General features: G+C 46.3%; 1 protein-coding gene across 1 annotated transcript in view; it reads right to left on the minus strand.

Annotated features, from left to right (window-relative positions):
• Positions 1-21,973, minus strand: part of cubn (cubilin (intrinsic factor-cobalamin receptor)) — a gene marked incomplete at both ends in the record, with an annotated part of 130,031 nt that overhangs the window by 10,474 nt on the left and 97,584 nt on the right. The window contains 6 exons of the mRNA XM_083654411.1: positions 462-606; positions 1,589-1,797; positions 5,799-5,961; positions 6,528-6,724; positions 9,409-9,626; positions 11,073-11,202. Of these exons, the coding sequence (XP_083510537.1) occupies positions 462-606; positions 1,589-1,797; positions 5,799-5,961; positions 6,528-6,724; positions 9,409-9,626; positions 11,073-11,202 (1,062 nt within the window). The remainder of the gene's footprint in view (positions 1-461; positions 607-1,588; positions 1,798-5,798; positions 5,962-6,527; positions 6,725-9,408; positions 9,627-11,072; positions 11,203-21,973) is intronic.

A 21,973-nucleotide genomic window follows, 5' to 3' on the forward strand; every position in this document is an offset into this window, starting at 1 on the left:
TGTAGAGTAACTAGCGTAAATAGCGTAAACCGCCCAACATTCAAAATGTTATCCTTTTCTTTTGTTATTGTCATCTATAGTGGTTATTTGCATAAAAATACACAATTTAATTAGGAAATGATTGTATCTTTATTTAAATATGTGCTTTGATTGAAATTGTCTTAACTCAATTTGTAACTTGTGTTACTTGACAAAGTAGCTAGTATAATATCACTGAAATCCCATTGGTAATAAGTTATATTACTGAGTTACTGCTACACTGTTCGTGGCTAACTATCTGGAACAGCATGGATTGTGCAGAGAAAGGAATCTACCAAACAACATCATCACTGGTAACAATAACAATAGGGCTAGGGTTCCAAAAATGAGAACGATCCCTTTAAAAAGTGATTGTCACCTTCTCATGCACCGTGATGGAGAATTGTCAGCCATACATCACGTTGTCTACCTGCAGTACCTACCTGCTACCTGATAGGTGAGCGTGAGGCCGTTTCCGGCCATGAAGGCGTCAGATCTGAAATGGAGGTGCGTGGTTCTGCCGTAGCTGTAGAAGTCTGGGACATGATCGTCTGCTCCACAGAACTTATGTGACTGTCCATAGTCTCCCTGGAGACACAGAGGACAAGCTGTCTCAGTGGGAATGATACTTATAATACATGAGAACAACGCTGAGCTTACTTTGGACTGTTACTCTCATAATTTCACTCTAATAAAGACATTTGGGCTAAATTTGTACTATTCTTATTAATCGTATTCTTCTTCTTCTTATTATTATTATTACTAGTGGACCCGTGGGAGTTAGACCCCCCTGGTCTGGAACACTGTTGTCTCCAAACACAAAATCAAACTCTCCCGCATAACCAATCAGGCAAGTAAAATAATCAGTAATCAGGAAAGCCACCCAGATCACAGATCATTTGAACAGAGACAATAGAGCTCAACAGTGACCACCCACTTTTTCGTGGCTCCGGGTCCAGAAGTGAATTTCCCATATTTATATTCTCCATCGATGTTTTGGAAAATCCTTATATAAAGAGTTTGAAAGACCCCCTCCAGTGTATTTGGTCATGTTTAAGATATTCCATTTGTTTCCGAGTCCTGCCCTGACCATGTCGATTAGCCACACTGATCACCACATTATTTTTTAGACAAATAACCTACATTTGTGCTCAAGTCAACCATGACTTTTTAAGCGTTTTCTGAAAATCACGTTAAAAACAACATTTACGCTTCAAAAATCACAAAAGTGCTCCTCATTCGTGAAAATGATCTTGCTGAACACACACTTTGCAGTTTAATAATCTGTGTGTTAACCACATACCTTATTTCAGGTATTTAACCGAAATCCCAAAAATCCCATTCACTCTTACGCGTAAGAGCTGGAAGTGCAGGGGCTTCTGGGTAAGCTGACAAAAATACGTCATCCCTGCACCCTGCAGCACTCTATAGTCTATAGGTCTCAATGATGGAGCCAGATGTGGCTGCTACAGTATGACATTAAGCAAACTGCAAAAACCTCTATAGTGTATGGTTTGGTATGACACAGTACAGTCTGGTCTGGTACCTAGCATGTTGCCTCTGAACTCACCACAGGCCAGTCCTTCATCTCCAAGTAGTTGGTGGAGCAGCTCTGGCTGGGCTGGAGTGCAAAGGTCTGGACTGTCACTTTGATAGTCTCCTGGACTGGGGCGTCCAGGATCCAGCGACAGTTGGTGTAAGCGGGGTAGGCCCCAGGGAAGAAGGGCGAGCTGAGGGTCTGCACGGCAGTCGTGGCATTCAGACTCCCACCACACAGCACTGAAGGAAGGCAGACACATTGACCAGTTAACAGCACCACACAGCACTGAAGGAAGGCAGACACATTGACCAGTTAACAGCACCACACAGCACTGAAGGAAGGCAGACACATTGACCAGTTAACACCACCACACAGCACTGAAGGAAGGCAGACACATTGACCAGTTAACACCACCACACAGCACTGAAGGAAGGCAGACACATTGACCAGTTAACAGCACCACACAGCACTGAAGGAAGGCAGACACATTGACCAGTTAACAGCACCACACCGCACTGAAGGAAGGCAGACACATTGACCAGTTAACAGCACCACACAGCACTGAAGGAAGGCAGACACATTGACCAGTTAACACCACCACACAGCACTGAAGGAAGGCAGACACATTGACCAGTTAACAGCACCACACAGCACTGAAGGAAGGCAGACACATTGACCAGTTAACAGCACCACACAGCACTGAAGGAAGGCAGACACATTGACCAGTTAACAGCACCACACAGCACTGAAGGAAGGCAGACACATTGACCGGTTAACACCACCACACAGCACTGAAGGAAGGCAGACACATTGACCGGTTAACAGCACCACACAGCACTGAAGGAAGGCAGACACATTGACCAGTTAACAGCACCACACAGCACTGAAGGAAGGCAGACACATTGACCAGTTAACAGCACCACACAGCACTGAAGGAAGGCAGACACATTGACCAGTTAACACCACCACACAGCACTGAAGGAAGGCAGACACATTGACCGGTTAACACCACCACACAGCACTGAAGGAAGGCAGACACATTGACTGGTTAACAGCACCACACAGCACTGAAGGAAGGCAGACACATTGACCAGTTAACAGCACCACACAGCACTGAAGGAAGGCAGACACATTGACCAGTTAACACCACCACACAGCACTGAAGGAAGGCAGACACATTGACCAGTTAACACCACCACACAGCACTGAAGGAAGGCAGACACATTGACCGGTTAACAGCACCACACAGCACTGAAGGAAGGCAGACACATTGACCAGTTAACAGCACCACACAGCACTGAAGGAAGGCAGACACATTGACCAGTTAACACCACCACACAGCACTGAAGGAAGGCAGACACATTGACCAGTTAACAGCACCACACAGCACTGAAGGAAGGCAGACACATTGACCAGTTAACAGCACCACACAGCACTGAAGGAAGGCAGACACATTGACCAGTTAACAGCACCACACAGCACTGAAGGAAGGCAGACACATTGACCGGTTAACAGCACCACACAGCACTGAAGGAAGGCAGACACATTGACCAGTTAACACCACCACACAGCACTGAAGGAAGGCAGACACATTGACCAGTTAACACCACCACACAGCACTGAAGGAAGGCAGACACATTGACCGGTTAACAGCACCACACAGCACTGAAGGAAGGCAGACACATTGACCAGTTAACACCACCACACAGCACTGAAGGAAGGCAGACACATTGACCAGTTAACACCACCACACAGCACTGAAGGAAGGCAGACACATTGACCAGTTAACACCACCACACAGCACTGAAGGAAGGCAGACACATTGACCAGTTAACACCACCACACAGCACTGAAGGAAGGCAGACACATTGACCAGTTAACAGCACTTCACATCACCCCTCTGACCTAAGCCACATCCTTCATACAGATGAGCTGAAGGTACAGGTTACCAAACTAAGAACAGGTACACATTTTCTCTGTCAATCAAACTACTTAACAGTAGGGGATGAACTGTGTTTTTTTTTCCGTATTCTTTTTCTTTTGGGGCAGGGTTTCTCAACTGGTGGGTCGGGACCCAAACGTGGGTTGCATTTGGGTCATGAAGATATACTTTGTGTACATGAAGATATACCATGGTTTCACCACTGGATCACGCCTGGTAAGTCTACATTGGGTGGTTATGACATTATGGCTCATAATCAAAATCTCTATGGCCGTTATGAATGGGAAATTCTCTTCTGGGGCAATGACGTCACAGAAAGTCACGTGACTGTTGAGCTAGTACTATAATGCCTGAGTTTTCATTTTTGGCTGAACTTATGTTTTAAGAAATTTTAAGGCCTAAAATTCAAATGATTGTATTTTTGTACTTTTTAAGGACCCACGGAAAGCATGAGTAGAGTAGAACAGCGGTTCCCAAACATAGACATAAATAATATGGACGTAGCTATCCCATTAAATGTCTTCTTCCTGGCGGAGTTCAAACGTTGGCCGTCACCATCTTGATTTTTCGTCAGCATTCCCTCCGAATGAGTTGAGTCCTTCTGCACCTCACGTGAGATGGGAGTTTCCCAGAGCCGCAGCTCCGCCTGCTATTGGTCCGTGATCGGCAAGCTGCGTGATCACTGGACAGGCGATCTGTCAATCACCCCCTTTTCTATCATCTATTTTACTCCAAACGGGGGAGTTATATATAAAAAATGGCCCCCATACAGTTGTTATAAAAAGGTGACATTTGCATTTTTTCCCTTCACCTAATGATGACAGCACTATTATACAGTTTGTACAAGCACCAAGTAGGAACAGCACAGGCAGAACTAATGTTTTCAGATGGTAAACAAAATCTTTCCAGTACATTTGTATGTGATTTTTTATTTGATTTTTTTCATAACTCATATGATGTGAGAAGCACCCATGGCCTAACCTGACGCTGCCAGATGGACGGTATAGCTCCACATAGGTTTCACTAAACCAGTCGATCTGGGTTTGAAGTCACCAGACCCGCTGACGGAGGCGGGCACTTTGTCCAAGCTACTTGGCAGGTGATTGGATGACCCATCTGTCTATCACCGCTGGTGGGTGTTAACTTCAACCAATCAGATCGCGGAAGGTGCCTGTGGATGATCTCCGTGGTATTCATTGATTGAGTCCTCGCGGTCGTAAAGTCACCTTCGAAGCATTTAGTTAGATTATAACGAACTAGTTGTGTGGCTTAGCCTTCCCAAATGTTGAGGGTCGTTTTTTAGAATTTAATACATAGAATTGGGAAGGTTACATTCAATTTCATTCACTGCCTGTCACTTCCGCGGCGGCAGCCATGCTGATGAGTGAAAAGAACTACAAAGACCATGTACCCACTACTTGCCCAGACGAGCCAGAGCCCGCCTACGGCCGCCGCTGATTCGTCGAGCCGGCATGGCTCGACCAATCATCTTAACTGCCTGTGCAGGTCCAGACCGTCACGGAGAACCAAATGCAATGTGAGTTCACGTGACGGGCGGTTTGCCAGGCTACCCATGGCCCACCCATTTTCACATTATCTAATCTGGCTAATCTGGCCCCCATTCAAAAAACTTTGGACACCCCTGCCTTAACTGGAAAGATGTTTAATCCTGTAACAAAGTCGAACATTTTAACATCTGAATACTGCCCCCGAGCCCAAGTGGCCATGCGAGGAATTACAGCTTAAACAAAGACTTCTGCGTCTTCCTGGGAAAGGGGGTGGGCTTGACCACTGTTCCCAAAACTGGGATACGTACCCCTAGGGGTATGAGGAGGTACTACATCGGGTACATGGAGACAGGGGAAAATGGAAAAATGTAAGAATGAATCATGTAAATAAATTAAACTTTAAAATACATCTGCTCAGGAGGCACTAACTGCAGCTCTTTCCCTCCATTCTTATTTTATAATGTTATATACTTCAAAGGGTGGGTGATATCGTTCATTCATTGTATCTATTATGCTATAGTTTTTTCTTGCAGTTTTCTAATCAAAATGTTGTACTTGGCTAAAGGGGGTACTTGGATTCAGAAATCAGGGAAAGGGGTACTGAAGCCAAAAAATGTTTGAGAACAACTGGAGGAGAACAAAATAAAGTAAAAGAGTACAGCAGAGTAGAATAAAGTAGATGAAAGGACAGTGGCTAGTGTCTTCATGTCTACACCCATTCAAGGTAATGCTTGCTTCAGCACAGAGCAGAGGAGGTTACAGGAGAGTAGTAGAGTAGAGGGTGTCTTACAGTCTACTGCCCTGTAGGTGGCGTTGAAGCCCGGTCTCTGCACCGAGCTGTCAGTGACAAAGCGAACAGTCAGGAAGTTCCCAGCTGAGACGAAGGAAGCAGGAAGGGAGTTTCCACAGAAGGTCCCGACCAGAGGGTAGTTCACGCTGTCCCCATCGTATACCTGACAGAGAGACACAATAGAGAAGTTATAGAAGAGAAGATAAGTTATGCCCTCTTCCGGGTTAGGCATATGCATCAAGTGATTTCATCCACCATTTATTTTTCCATTTAGGAAAATGCTTAACTGTATAAAAATAGCTTTACTTGTTCAAACAAAACGATTCAGCTATATTTTAAGGTCAGGTTTAAATTTAAGGTACGGTTTAAATCTGGGTTTTTACTGATGGTGTGGTTTGAGCCAAATACTATGAATGAATGAATTTATTTGGTGATAAAAACAAGAAAGAACACAACAATACATATAATAAGAAAAGAACAGACAATACATCAATCACCGAGGATAAAAACACAATAAAGCCCGAAGGCTTATTTCCATTGTGGATGTCACCAGTGATGTCACTCGAGCAATTGTGATGTCATCAGTGATGTCACTAGGGAGTTACACACCCTGAATGACAAGGGGCGTGTACAGCATGGGGTGCGACTGAATGATGCTGTAGGAGTCGGTCTTCATGCTTGAAATGTAGTCAAGACCACACAAACTGCAGATGACCTGGGCTTTCTTACCTTGACATAGTCGTAGCGGCAGTAGGAGTTCTCCAGGTCGAAGGCTGTGAAGCTCAGGTTGACGGCCTTGTTGACCGGCATCTGGATGGTCCACAGGCAGTCCAGCCTGGTTTCATACAGGCCGTCCAGGTCCGCGTCCGGAGAGCCAAACGTGCCAATGGGCATGGACAGGTAGCCCCCACAACCCTGTGCCGGACCTACAGACACACACGCACACACACACACACACACACGTGCACGCACACACACACACACACACACACACACACACACACACACACACACACACACACACACATGCACAGGCACACAAACACACAGACACAATTGGCTGAGAAAAGACTGGTGGAGGAGGGATAAGCTACATTGATTCAGCACACTGCACCATCGCACCATTTATTTCTACAGAACGAGTCCAATAACAAAAACAACAAAATCAATGAACACATTTTTGTGCTCAATGAATGAATATTCACAATTTCCTGCTAAAGCTCACAGATCAGTAAACCATGCACGTGTTTCACAGATCAGTAAACCATGCACGTGTTTCACAGATCAGTAAACCATGCACGTGTTTCACAGATCAGTAAACCATGCGTGTGTTTCACAGATCAGTAAACCATGCACGTGTCTCACAGATCAGTAAACCATGCACGTGTTTCACAGATCAGTAACCATGCACGTGTTTCACAGATCAGTAAACCATGCGTGTGTTTCACAGATCAGTAAACCATGCACGTGTCTCACAGATCAGTAAACCATGCACGTGTTTCACAGATCAGTAACCATGCACGTGTTTCACAGATCAGTAAACCATGCGTGTGTTTCACAGATCAGTAAACCATGCGTGTGTTTCACAGATCAGTAAACCATGCACGTGTTTCTAATATCTCGATGTGGATCTAGAGGGACTTTTTGTCCCATGTACAGAGCGTGATGGGAATAGAACGATGAACACAACATAATAATCAAACGCACCGGACTCAGTGTGCAAGGTTTCGGTGCGTGACGATTTTTTCCGGATTAAAAAAAGCATACAAAAAAAACCTGACTGTGTAAACTCCTTTACTGTAAAAATCCTGCTATTCTGCATGTTTTTGCAGGTTACCTATAAAAATGGTGGTAATGGGTTGGAAAGGAGTTGCAAAAAAGGTGTAAGGCAGAATTGGGTGAAAATGTAGCCTCATGGTGCTTTTATAAACAGTCAAACCAGACTGGGTCAATTTAACCCGTTTAACAGTTTAAGAGGTGCATGGACGACGGGAAGACAATACGAGGGGTAAATAAAGTGCAGTTTTGATAACGATCTCCTTGATTATCATCACAACTCCACCTACCCACTGTCTCCAGGTAGGTGGCCCTCCAGCCAATCATCACAACTCCACCTACCCAGTGTCTCCAGGTAGGTGGCCCTCCAGCCAATCATCACAACTCCACCTACCCAGTGTCTCCAGGTAGGTGGCCCTCCAGCCAATCATCACAACTCCACCTACCCAGTGTCTCCAGGTAGGTGGCCCTCCAGCCAATCATCACAACTCCACCTATACCCAGTGTCTCCAGTAGCCTGTACTACAAAGCAAGATTAGTGGTTTAGCGAGGTAACTTCAGGTTTAACCCTGGTTTAGCCATACTACAAAGCAAGTTAACTTCTAATCACCATGGCAACTCATGCTGCAAAGCTAACCTGGTCCCGACCAGGTTAGCTTCAGAGGATAAGATCAAAATCCATGACAGACCCATATAATCGGCTCTCTGGAGTCACTCACCATTCATATAAGATCGCCATATGAAAAATAGATTGCAGTCAACTGAGAATAGAACAAGAAAAACATTTGTGGCTCTGTAGGCTACATAATTAAATTAAGCCTACTTACCACTTTATGTCTTAACAGCTCAACGATGCGTGGAGAAATATGATCACTATTAATCACCGCAGCGCATATCATAAACGGAGCCTCAAATGGAGTGAGGGTGATATTCTCCTACATGCCAGAAAAGCCTATACATATAATATAGATATGGGATAAATATGGGATAGCCCCAATAGGCTACTAAATATGCAGGCTACTCTTGCATGTTTCAGCTGGAACTGTGTCCTGTAGGCTGTATGCCAATATATGAGCAAAAATAGGCTAGTTTTTATCAATGAAAACTATGCCCGCATCGTCTCAATTCAGTTCAGCAGTTTTCTCTTTTATATTAGGCATCAGCATTATCATTATTTTATATCAACTCAGCTGTTCATAATGTGATTGGCTAGCGCACCTCTTTCGCGTGGACGCGTGCCTGTGCACGAGCGAAAAACGTGCGCGTGCACAGGCAGATCCCAGATAAAGCCAGCTTCAGTTATCGAGTAGAAAACCAGCGTCGTAGTATCGTTAAACTAGATAGCTTTGATCCTGTTCAGTCAAACCAGATCAAAGTGACAGATCGCGGGTCTGTTAAGATAGCTTCGTAGTACAGGCTACAGGTAGGTGGCCCTCGAGCCAATCATCACAACTCCACCTACCCAGTGTCTCCAGGTAGGTGGCCCTCCAGCCAATCATCACAACTCCACCTATACCCAGTGTCTCCAGGTAGGTGGCTCTCCAACCATTCATCACAACTCCACCTATACCCAGCGTCTCCAGGTAGGTGGCCCTCCAGCCAATCATCACAACTCCACCTACCCAGTGTCTCCAGGTAGGTGGCTCTCCAACCAATCATCACAACTCCACCTACCCAGTGTCTCCAGGTAGGTGGCCCTCCAGCCAATCATCACAACTCCACCTACCCAGTGTCTCCAGGTATACAGGTGGCCCTCCAACCAATCATCACAACTCCACCTACCCAGTGTCTCCAGGTAGGTGGCCCTTCAACCAATCATCACAACTCCACCTACCCAGTGTCTCCAGGTAAGTTGCCCTCCAGCCAATCCCGCTGACGGAGACGTCTGTCCTGAAGACGATGAAGAGGTGGTTGGTGGAGGAGCGGAGGTTGGGTGGGAGTGCGGTACCACAGAACATCCCCAGCAGCGGTGCCAAGGTGTCCTGTCCGTCATACACCGCTACATAGTCATAACGACAGGAGGACGACGCCTCCAGGTGGAAGGTGTTGAACCTGCAGAGAGAAACACACAGAAAATGTCACAAAAGTAACACAAGATCAGAGATGTATTTATTTATTTATTTGCACATAGTAAAATCAAGAACAAAATGGATGAAAAGATTGTACAGGTAGAGAGACAAGAAACCCTAATGGGCTTATACGAGGTCTCTTACCTAAGAAATGTAACCAATATTAACAACTATTACATCAAAGAATACATTATAGAGATGGGAAATAACTAAGTACAAATACTTTGTTACTGTACTTAAGTATGATTTCCAGGTATCTGTACTTTTATTTACCGAGCATTTATTTTTCGGATAACTTTTCACTTTTACTCACGACATCTTAACATACAAATATCTGTACTTTCTACTCCTTACATTTTGAAAGCAGGCTTGTTACTTGAGTCTTAATGCAGGACAGGCGTAGGTTACACGTAGACAATGTGATGCTGTTTGTCTGTCTCTCTTGTCTCGTGCTCTGCCAGCTTTCACCCATGACACCTCCTCCTAACATACAGCGAGCCAGCTCTGGCTTATGGAGAGGGTCCAGATATACTACGAGCGAGCTATATTTACAATCAGGTGATTCTAAATATCAGGTGATTCGTACGAAAAAAGATTAATCATTTGTGTGATATGGTTTTTCCACACAGAAATGTGCACATAATGCATAGAAGCTGGGAGAGCGCAAGATGAGAGAAGAGACAAACCTAGAACTAGGCCAGAGTGTCCTTGAATGCCCTTGAAGGTCCTTTCAAAAGTGTAATGTATCATCTGGACAGAGCAGCAACGGACGCTTCAGCCAAAAGGCCTTCTCCATAAGGCAGAAATGTCTATACATTCGTACCGGATTCAATTATTCAATTCAATTATTATTAGCATTTTACAAAAAAAACCATATAACCACCGATAGGAGAAAGGGCATAAAATGCTTTTATAAAGAAACACTGTTACAAAAGAGAGAGTATTGTGTTTACAAGTTACACTCGTATCATAGAAAACGACATCAAAGAAACAATAAAAATATATATAGCCCACAGTCAGAAATACTTCATTATCAAGCTCTGTACCAAGAACATCTGAATATCAAAAATTCCATTCTCAAACAATTCAAACAGGTCTTCTTAGTGCCAGTCAAGGAATAGCATAAGTACTGCAAGTGAGGTTGGCCAACCTGACCTGTAGCAGACCAGAGCCGAAAGAAAGATTCATTTGGGCTGGTTACCAGAATACGAACGAACCCTAGTATCTCCCTAAGGCCCTGCATCCTGTCTCCGGCCTGCGTGTCCTGCATGTGGGTCCGCATCACACTCGCGTCGTTACAGGGAACAGTTTGAAACCTCACTTATTTCCTGCTGTCAGTGATTGTATTAGCAAACACTGCAACAGGAAGTAAGCTAGAGGCAATATAGAATGTTTGTTGGTGTGATAGGTAGAGTCAGTTGAGTCTTACTTGAGGTCGACCACTCTGTTTGGCTGGACCCTGATGTGATAGGTACAGTTCATGTTGTGGTGGTAGTTGGTCATAGAGAGCGCCGGGCTACTCACTGTACCTGCTGTGCTGTTGAAGAAACCACCACATGCTGCGGACACACACGTGCACGCACACGCGCACGCACGCACACACACACACACACACACACACACACACACACACACACACACACACACACACACACACACACACACACACAGACACACACAGACACACACAGACACACACACACACACACACACACACACACACACACACACACACACACCATTAGACAAGAGGTCCCATTCACAGCAGCTTGTGTGACTCTTGTGGCCATGTTTAGACGACAACCGTCTCTGCATAAAACGGCAAACTAGCGTTGCGTGCTCACCTTTTATTTCGCATTTATACACAGCTGTTGTGATAACGATTTGCGTGCAGACTTTCAGGCTGACTGAAGCCGCAAAAGCGTCAAGTGAGCCAGAATAACCTTGAAACTTCTGGTTAAAACCTTCACAATAATGGTAATTAGTCTTATTGGTGCATGTTGCAACGTTTTTTTGTGTGTGATCCGAAATACACAGAAGACATATAGAACACAGACAACTAAAGTCAATTTTAAGTGAGTCGACGACCCTGATTTTTATTTACCCAGTTCTAAAATACGGCTTTTATTTTGAAGGTAAAAACGCCTAGCTTCCCCTATTCTGTCTGTTTCCAACGGGCTTGATTTATCTTTTTGATTAAAGTTTAAATGGATTTTTCACGCGATAGAGTGACACAGAAGTCACAATGGTAGCCTAATAAACTGCTCCAGATTGGATTACCGAATACAAACCCAGTAAAGCAACATAGAAAAGACCTGTTGACCTGACTGTTCCATTTCTCCACTTTACACGGCAACAGTAAGGGGCAGCGTTATCAAGAATTCCACTCTGGGACCTGTTTTCATTTTTTTGCGTTTTCACCCCCAATAACGCCGTCACCGTGTCAAAGGAAGGCACTAACGGTAGAAAAAGTTAACCGTTTTATGCGGGGAGCGTCGCCGTGTAAACAGGGCCATATAATCGAAACGAGGACCTTTTATGACTTTTGAAACAGTTTCTGAAAATCATGTTAAAAAAAAACGCATTTACACACAAGCACAACATAACACAAACTTCGCTGTTTCAGAAACTTTTTGTTAACCAAAGACCTTATTTCATACATTTAACATACATTTAATGCTGTGGTAGCATGGAGGGGGGTGTTTCCAGGACGCTGGATTACACCGTTAAGCCTTCTTGAGGTGTCGTGGGCCTAACTTAACGAAACGTCGGTGAAGGAAGGTGCCCACTTGAAAACCCCAATGACATGCTTCATACTGCTGTTGGCTAGGGTAGGTAACTGGTGATTTGTGTCTTGTTTATTAGTTTGTTAGCCTGTTAGCTTGTTTTATTCTGGATTGGGCTTCTAAATGTGTTTTTCCTCGGATTTTGGCACAAGGGATAGTAACATCTTGTCCTGTGTATTAATTAATACTAAAGCTAGCTTAGGCTAGTGACTGTTGTGAATAGTGCAGCTGACAACTAGGGAAAGACCTAGTGACAGCATGGAAAGACAGCTGACAGGAGGGATTAGACCCCATCGGGGCTGCAATGGGTTAGCTGCTCATTGTGGCAGTAGCCAAGGCCAATAGGCCATTGGTTACACCCAAACTTGCTACGAAACAGAATTATGAAAAAACACCCCTAGAGTCTGCGAGAGCGGGGGCAGAAGATGACTCACCTATGGTTGACACGGTTATTGACTCTGGAACGGACTTGACTATGAGTAGGGAAAACATGTCAGTGGAAGCCACTAGTTCAGATGTAGATGGAAAGAAGCGTCAGGTTTGCTTGTGTGGCTGGCAGAAGGTAACAACTTTGAGGGGCCTTAGAATCCATCAAGGCAGGAAGAGGTGCTTGGTAGAGGGAACACAGGGACCCCGCATTGATAATTATTTCTTAAGAAGTTTATCAAGTCAGTCGGGTGAAGTCCAGCGACAGGAAGTAACCCACAGCTCGCAGGACATCAGCACCCCTGATGTTGAGGCAGGTCCTAGCACCGAGGAAAGCAGAGAGGCCAGCCAGCCAAAAAGGGAGAAGATTAGCGGTCAGAAGCCTAGACTTAAGTGGCCAGGTGCAGCGGAAAGTAGGAAGTGGGAAGATATCAATAGTGATTTGGTTAGGATGTTAGAGAAGCTTAAAGGAACTGCTGAGAGTAAGTTGGAGAAAATGGGAGATTGTATTTATGATTATGGTAAGGAAAGGTTTGGCGTCTTTGAGAAAAGGAAGAAACTAGAGGGTGAGGTAGTTAAATCTAGGCGCCAACAAGAGATAGATAGACTTATCCAGGAGAGAAGACAGCTTAAGAGGCAGTGGAGGAAAGCTACAGAGGTTGAGAAGGAAGGCATTGATTGCTTGCAGTCAGATGTGAGGGAGCGGTTGGCAGTTTTAAGAAGAGCAGAGAGCATTAGGAAAAATAGGAAAAAGAAAGAGAGAGCTAGAATAGCATTCTATAAGGATCCATTTAGATTTGTGAAGTCATTGTTTAGTAAGGAAAAGAATGGTAGCCTTATGGTACCTAAGCAGAAGCTTGAGGAATATTTGGAGGAGGTTCACAAAGATAGGGAAAGGTTTAGAGAGATGACAGTCCCAGCTGATATTCCACCTATTGGTGAAATAGAGAGCCAGTGTGATGATAGCCCACCAAGGTGGAAAGAAGTTCAAGAAGTAGTGAGACGTGCAAGGGCCTCTTCAGCCCCGGGTCCTAATGGAGTCCCCTACCGGCTGTATAAGAGTGCTCCAGATGTGTTGCAGTTTCTATGGAAGCTGATGAAGGTAGTCTGGAAGAAGCAGGTTATTCCTAAGGCGTGGCGTAGAGCAGGGGGAATCTTCATTCCTAAAGAAAGGGACTCGTTAGAGATAAGTCAGTTTAGACCTATCAGTCTACTTAATGTTGAAGGGAAGGTTTTCTTTAGTGTTGTGGCACAGAGGCTGTCTAGTTATCTAGAAAAGAATAGGCTAATAGATACTTCGGTGCAAAAGGCTGGAATTCCCGGCTTCTCCGGGTGCTTAGAGCACACCAGCATGATCTGGCACCAAATCCAGTCAGCTAGGCGTGAGAAGAGAGACCTGCATGTCGTATTCTTGGACCTGGCTAATGCTTTTGGGTCAGTGCCGCATAGTCTGTTAAGGGAGGCCTTTGATTTCTTTAGAGTGCCAGGTAGTATAAAGAGCTTAGTTAAAGCCTACTTCTTAGATATTCAACTCTGCTTTACCACAGCAGAGTACACTACAGCTTGGCAGCAGCTGGAGATAGGCATTATGGCAGGGTGTACAATTTCCCCATTAGCTTTTACCATGGCAATGGAGATCATTATTAGGGCTTCAAAATGGGTAGTGGGTGGAGAAAGGCTGCAGGGAGGGCTGCGGCTCCCTCCAATTAGGGCATACATGGATGACATGACGACTATGACGTCAACCGCTCCATGTACTAGCAGATTGTTGGATAAGTTAAATAGTAATCTGCAGTGGGCTAGAATGAAAGTGAAGCCAAGTAAGTCCAGGAGTATTTCAATCATTAAAGGGAGGGTAGTAGGTAAGAAGTTTGTTATAAATGATGAGGTGGTGCCTACAGTGTTAGAGAAACCAGTCAAGAGTTTGGGAAGATGGTATGATGCAAGTCTCAGTGATAAGGGACAGTTTGAGGAGGTGAGGCAGGAAATGATTCAAGGTATTTCAAGTATAGACAAGTCAGGGCTCCCAGGAAAGTTAAAGTTGTGGTGTTTGCAGTTTGGATTGTTGCCTCGGTTGATGTGGCCACTGACAGTGTATGAGGTTCCCCTTTCAAAGGTAGAAAAGCTAGAAAGGATGATTAACTCATTCATTAGAAAATGGCTCGGAGTCCCACGCTGCCTAAGCAGTGTAGCCTTATATGGGAAAAGCATATTGGAATTGCCATTATCTAGCCTGACAGAGGAGTTCAAGTGTGCTAAGGTTAGACTGGAAATGACTCTGACTCAGTCAAAGGATCCAGTGGTTAGGACTGTAGCGCCCACAGTTAAAACAGGGAGGAAGTGGAACCCAAAGGAGGCAGTACAGCAAGCACAGTCAGCTCTTAGACACAGGGATATCATAGGTCAGGTGCAGCATGGGCGTGGAGGCTTAGGGTTGTGCATAGGGAAACCTGTGTGGAACAAGGCATCAGTAATAGAAAAGAGGAAGATGGTAGTTGAAGAAGTACATAGGCAAGAGGAGGCAGTAAGATGTAGTAAGGCAGTGTCGCAGGCAAAGCAAGGACAGTGGGTGAACTGGGAGAGTGTAGAGAAGAGAAAGTTGAAGTGGAGAGAGTTGTGGAGCATGGAGGCCAGCAGAATTAGATTTATTCTAGGGGCTACTTATGATGTGCTGCCATCTCCCCAGAACTTAAATCAGTGGTTGGGCGAGGATGGTGCCTGCCCGTTGTGTTCTAGTGTATGTACATTGAGGCATATACTGTCAAGGTGTAAGGTCAGTCTCTCCCAGGGGCGATACACCTGGCGTCACAACCAGGTGTTGAAATGTTTGGCAGCTGCAGTTGAGGAAAAGCGGCTAGAAGTAAATTCTCTAGTTGCTAGCAAAGAGACTAGACAGATCAAATTTGTACGTGAGGGAGAAAAGATTAAACCAATTAAGGTCAGGCACAAGTTAGGGCAGCTAAGTGTAGGTGGAGCCTGGGAAATGAGGGTTGACTTGAATGAACAGCTAGTCATCCCAGCATATATAGTTAGCACCCGGCTACGTCCGGACTTGTTACTGTGGTCTGAGGTAGAGAAGAGAGTTTATTTTATCGAACTCACAGTCCCGTGGGAAGATCGAGTTGAGGAGGCTTATGAGCGCAAGAAAGCTAGGTATGCTGAAATGGCAGCAGAGGCAGAGCAGCGAGGTTGGAGGGCTCGAGTGCGGCCTGTAGAGGTGGGCTGCCGTGGTTTTGTGGCAAAGTCCGTTATTGCCTTACTAACTGAGTTGGGCATTCGGGGACGGAGCCTGAAGCTTGCGGTTAGCAACATGTCTCAGGCAGCAGAACGAGCAAGTGAATGGCTGTGGATAAGGAGGAAACATGCTAGCTGGGGAGCTCGCTAAGGTCAGATTGATTGTTTGTTGTTGGTCATGATTAACGGTCCGCATCAACAGGGCTGAATCATTGACGGTGGTGGTGTAGTTAGGGATTGTTTGTTGTTGGTCATGATTAACGGTCCGCATCAACAGGGCTGAATCATTGACAGTGGTGGTGTAGTTAGGGATTGTTTGTTGTTGGTCATGATTAACGGTCCGCATCAACAGGGCTGAATCATTGACAGTGGTGGTGTAGTTAGGGATTGTTTGTTGTTGGTCATGATTAACGGTCCGCATCAACAGGGCTGAATCATTGACAGTGGTGGTGTAGTCAGGAATGTCATACCGAACCGACCTGGATAGCTAGGCTTAGATAGTGAGGTAATATGCAGTTGTGCGGTGGTAGCATGGAGGGGGGTGTTTCCAGGACGCTGGATTACACCGTTAAGCCTTCTTGAGGTGTCGTGGGCCTAACTTAACGAAACGTCGGTGAAGGAAGGTGCCCACTTGAAAACCCCAATGACATGCTTCATACTGCTGTTGGCTAGGGTAGGTAACTGGTGATTTGTGTCTTGTTTATTAGTTTGTTAGCCTGTTAGCGTGTTTTATTCTGGATTGGGCTTCTAAATGTGTTTTTCCTCGGATTTTGGCACAAGGGATAGTAACATCTTGTCCTGTGTATTAATTAATGAAATCCCCATACTAAAATCCCATTGCGCTTTACTCTTATGAACCAGCATGGCGGCGATTTGCTACTTCCGGACTCATTCCATTCATTTGAATTTGCTGGTGTTTCCACTCAGGTTTTTCATACGCAAATTGAAAATGTGCATAAAACAGGTGGATGGAAAGTTTGTGACTTACGTATGGCTTGATACTTACGTATGGCTTGATACTTAGGTATGGCTTGATACTTACGTATGGCTTGATACTTAGGTATGGCTTGATACTTAGGTATGGCTTGATACTTAGGTATGGCTTGATACTTACGTATGGCTTGATACTTAGGTATGGCTTGATACTTACGTATGGCTTGATACTTACCGTAAATTTCGGACTATAAGCAACCCGAATAATGAACCCTTACATATGGTAATTAAACATTAAAACACAATAATAAAAAAAAAAAAAAAACATTAAAACACCTGCGGCTTATAGTCCGGTGCGGCTTATATATGTAACAAACAGGCAATTTTGCTGCTGCGGCTTATACTCCGGTGCGGCTTATAGTGCGGAATTTACGGTAGTGTTGTGCTCGCAGGAGCTGGTTTGGTTATGAAATATGATTATTAATAATTATGAATTATTAATATTCATAAATTTATTAGATTTGACAGAAAATATTGTATTCTCTGTAAGATTCGGGGCACCACTGTAGTTAAGGCTACAGACCTGTCTAAAAGTCAGTTATGACTAGATTAGACACCAAACCAAATTGTCATATCAGTCTCATAGTGATATAATGTACATTGTACAGTTGATTGAAGGGTCAAAGTTCGTAAGCTTCTGTCACAGATTTCCACAGATAAAATACCTCATGAATAATAACCAAGATTCATAGCATTATGTAATAAAAAGATTTAATAAATCACAATATCAATTGACATTAACACAATGATTAAAATATCAGTTCATCACATTTACTTTACAACTAATAGTCTACCACATCTATAGCTAATAACTAATATGAATAAGCATTATATCAATTGAGTGTGTGTGTGCCTGTGTGTGTGTGTGTGTGCAGTGATTTAAGTCTGCCTGGCGGAAGCAGGCTTGAATGTGTGTGTGCGTATGTGGGTGTTACTTAGCATTTGTGTGTGTGTGTGTGTGTGTATGTGTGAGAGGGAAGGAGGGCGGAGAAGGTGGAGTGTCTTATGTCACCCCAGGATTGGCTGAGGGGCGGTCTGGTCGTGTGAAGACCGCCTCCTTTTCAAAATGGCGGTTTTGTCAAAGTTGTGGAAGGAGAGAGAGGGGGATCGACAGGGAGAGAGAGAGAGGGAGAGCAGGGGAGAGAGAGAACACGCTGGTGGCCTCAATTCTCACAGATCGCTCACAGTCACATACAGGATACTGTAATCAACACATATGATAATGCATTTTAACCCTAACTGCCCAAAACCATTAAACCATGAATGAACTCTCACGTGTGTTTCGCTCCGAGAGGGAGAGCGAGTAGGGAGAGTTGCTCTGCACGCGCCTCTGGGGTTGCCGTGGAGCGGATGGCGATGGCCTGCAGCGCGGTTCACCCTGGCCTGGGGAAGCGTGCAGCGGACGTCTGATGGGGGTTGACGTGCCTGGGGGTTGACGTGCAGTCTCTCTGCTCGTTGAGTCGAAGGAGTGGGTGGCTGCTCTCTGTGGCTGGCACCACGGTGGGTCTTCTGCGTCCTTCGTCGGCTGTGGGTTCTGCGACTGGGGCCACGGTGTGTCTTTCTGCAGCCGTTGGTTTGCCCTGCTGCGGTGTGGCGTTCTTCTTCTTCTCCTGCACGTGCGGTGCGCGGGGAGGGTCGTCAGTCAGGCGTTCTTGCCTGGAAGCTTGGTCAACAGCTGGCGTTATGCCAGGCTGTGGCACGTCTGGAAGCTTGATCTACAGCTGGCGTTGTGCCAGGCTGTGGCAAGTCTGGAAGCGTAAGGAGGTTTTTCCCTGCGACTTATAACGCTAAACCGACTTAAATTAAACTGAGATTAAGTATAACTATCTCAGTGTAAGCATGCTATGTCTCGTGGGACTTACGGCTGGCCTTTGGTAGGCGTTTTCTGAGTGAGGCCTGGTTCCTTCTGAGGCCCTGGTCAGGCCTTTGTTGCAGCGCAGGGGGTGCAGCGAGCGGGGGAGGGGAGCTGGCTTCCTGGCTCCTCCAGACCCTTCCGCTGCGCACGAAAGCTTAGTTGAGACTCATTCTGTAGACTGCAAGTTAAAACTGCTTTCCCCACAGTTTTGTCTCACTGTATGGGGAAGTCACAAAGGGTTCTCATTGGCTTGTCATGTGTCTTTTGTGATGGTTCTGGCCAATGATAGCGCTCTGTGAGCTGGACTGTGCCCATTCTGTAAGGTGAAGCAAGGGAGAGGGGGGTTTTATGGCTTGAGTACCCTTAGAGATAAAACAATGGCCGGAATCCTTTGAGGCTCTGAGAGGTGTGAAACGTCCTGGGGCAACCACAAAAGCCATTTGTCTCCTCTCAATAGAGGTGTCTTAGCTAGAGAGGAGAACATGTTAAATCATGATATGTTCATTCATATTTCTCATGATACAGTACAGTCCATAATGTGTCGATCACAACATCCCCCCTCCTCGTCTGTGGACTGCTGTCGACCTGCGGTCCGCGGGCGAGGATGAAGGGCTGTACAATCAGTTTGTGGTAACTTTTGGTCACCATGTCCATCTGCTCTGTGGGATCAAAGTGTCATACTCAGGCCGTTCATAGTTCAGGTTTGGTTCTGGGCAGACTCCTAACCATACCTAGACTCATTACCATATAGATAATACAACCTTAAGGTCACATACACAACATCATTTCAAAATCAACATGGTAAACAGGGAAGGGCAGGAGGAGAGAAGGAGAGAGAGGGTGACAGGGTGTGATTTTGAATGTGTGCTGCATTCCAGCAGTGTTGTGCTATGTGTCTATGTGTAGCTATGTGCCAAGCTTTGTCCTATTTTGATGTGGTCTGCCTGCCGTAAAGGTGTTATGTTTCACAGCACAGCGTTGACAATGCATCTAGCCTACATAGAGATAAGGGTGAGAGCCGAGTGACGGGTGACTGTCAGGGGTGACAGGGTGGCTGCGTCCAGTCACCCGCCCTTCACCGAGTTTGATGTCATCTCCTGGGAGGGCCTCTGGTGGCTTGAATGCCCACCCTGCCCGTCAGGCGTCTGGCTCCCGTTCGGATGTCTAATTGGGTGGAGGGCCTAGTGTGCTGAGGAGACTCACGCCGTTCGCGCCCTGTGGCGTGACTGTGATGTCTCTTTGGGCAGCAGCTACCCCCCTTGGCTCTGTCCGGCAGAACCAGGTGGTCTGGCCTGCGTGGTGAGCGTGTGTGTGGTACCGTCTCTGGGTCCACACACACGCGGTTGGTGGGTTGAAACTGGCCATTTCTGCTTTTTGCTTCGGTTTCCACCTCCCACGCTATTGAGGCGGTTTTGAGGACCGTGCGCATGCTTCGGTCATACCAACGTGCGTCTAGGGCTACGGATGGGCGCACCGAGTCATGCAGACCGTCTAGGAAGAGTTCCTTGAGACGTGGCACGTCTGATTGATCCGGGCCATTTCTACCTTGACTATATATCTTCTTCAAGCGTCTAAAGTAATCCCTAGGATGTTCCTGGTAATTCTGTTTGACGTGTAAGGCCGCGTTCCTCCCTGCCGCTGGCGACTGGGTAAGGATGTACTCTTCGCCCAAGGCTTCGCGAAGCTTGTCAAAGTCATCTCTGATATGGGAAGGTTGCGTTTGGATAAACGCACGCACGTGCTTTGAGCTCGTGCTCCATATCAGTTGAGCTTTCTCTCGCGGCGAGGCGTGTGGTAGAGCCTGCGAACCACGTTCGACTTCGTTGAGATAATCTGTCAAGTGTACCTCGTGACTAGCGGGATCGAACAAGTCAATGTCGTTTGCGATTGACTTCAGTAAGTGACAGCGTGACTCTGCTTCTCGGAGAGAGAGTCCTGAATCACTCTGTTTTGGCAGTAGAGGCTGCAAGAAGGAGTGGCCGTTTGCCCGATTGGGCACCAAAGAGCGACTAATGTCATCAAGCCCGGGGTCCCCCCTTTCGGGGGGAGGGGTGGAAGAGCTGACTTCCTGTTTCCTTGGTGGACAGGAGCTAGAAAGTGAGTGAGGCTGGATAGCCTCTGGTGAAAAAGACCTAGCAGGATCCTCTCTGAATGACAGGTTAGCATAACTGGGCAGTTGGTCTGTGTCCAGCTGTGAATGCTGTTTGTTTCCCCTGCTCATCATAGTCACGCTCTCTGTTTGGGAAGCGGAGTGGATCTGCCGGAACTTAGTGACTGGATCTGACTCATCAGCGCACCCGCTGGTGGCCTGAGTAAATGACGGTTTATAACGCACAGGGCGGTAGTCGATCGACTCGCCCCGGGCGTGATAAATGGAAAGCCGGTAAGACACACGTTCCTCCCTGCAGGGGGTTGCAGTGTGGATCGTTTTGTCATAACCGGAAATGGCGCTGTCAAGTCGTTTGACTGTCAGCGGTTTGTGCTCTGAGGTGGAAGTCAGAGCTGGATGAAAGCGTGAATAACGTCTGATTCTACACGTAGGTTGCTCGGATGAATGACTGACTGGTATGTCAAAAGCATGGAAGTCGAGCTCGGAATCGGATGACGACTGCTGGGCTGAATAGCCTGAATCAGTTTGCTCGTTGTGAGAGCGGTCTCCCCCCTTTCGCGGTGTGGCGTCGCGATGTCTAGCAGCGCGGCTGCTTGCCAGCGCGGGCGCTAAGTGGTGTGCGGGGGTCTGATTCGAGTCGGGGGTTGGTCTAGCCCTAGGGGGCGTGTCAGCCTCCGGTGCCGGCGGAGCTATGGCCCTTACGGCCTTCTGGTGCTCTTGCTGCTTGGCCGTTCTCGCGTTTAGCCGTGCGATCACTGCTCGGGTGGTTGGTGGAGCAGTGCGACCCGAGAGGGGGACCGTTCTGGGTCCGAGGGCCGCCGTGGATCCGGTCGGCATGCCCTTTTGGCTCTGTTGCAGCCGGGAAACTTCGGTACGCAGTCGGGCTAATTCTGTTTGGCAGACCTGGGCTTGTCGATGCAGACCCA

The sequence above is a fragment of the Poromitra crassiceps genome (assembly GCF_964638095.1).
Source record: "Poromitra crassiceps genome assembly, chromosome: 2".
NCBI lineage: Eukaryota > Metazoa > Chordata > Actinopteri > Beryciformes > Melamphaidae > Poromitra > Poromitra crassiceps.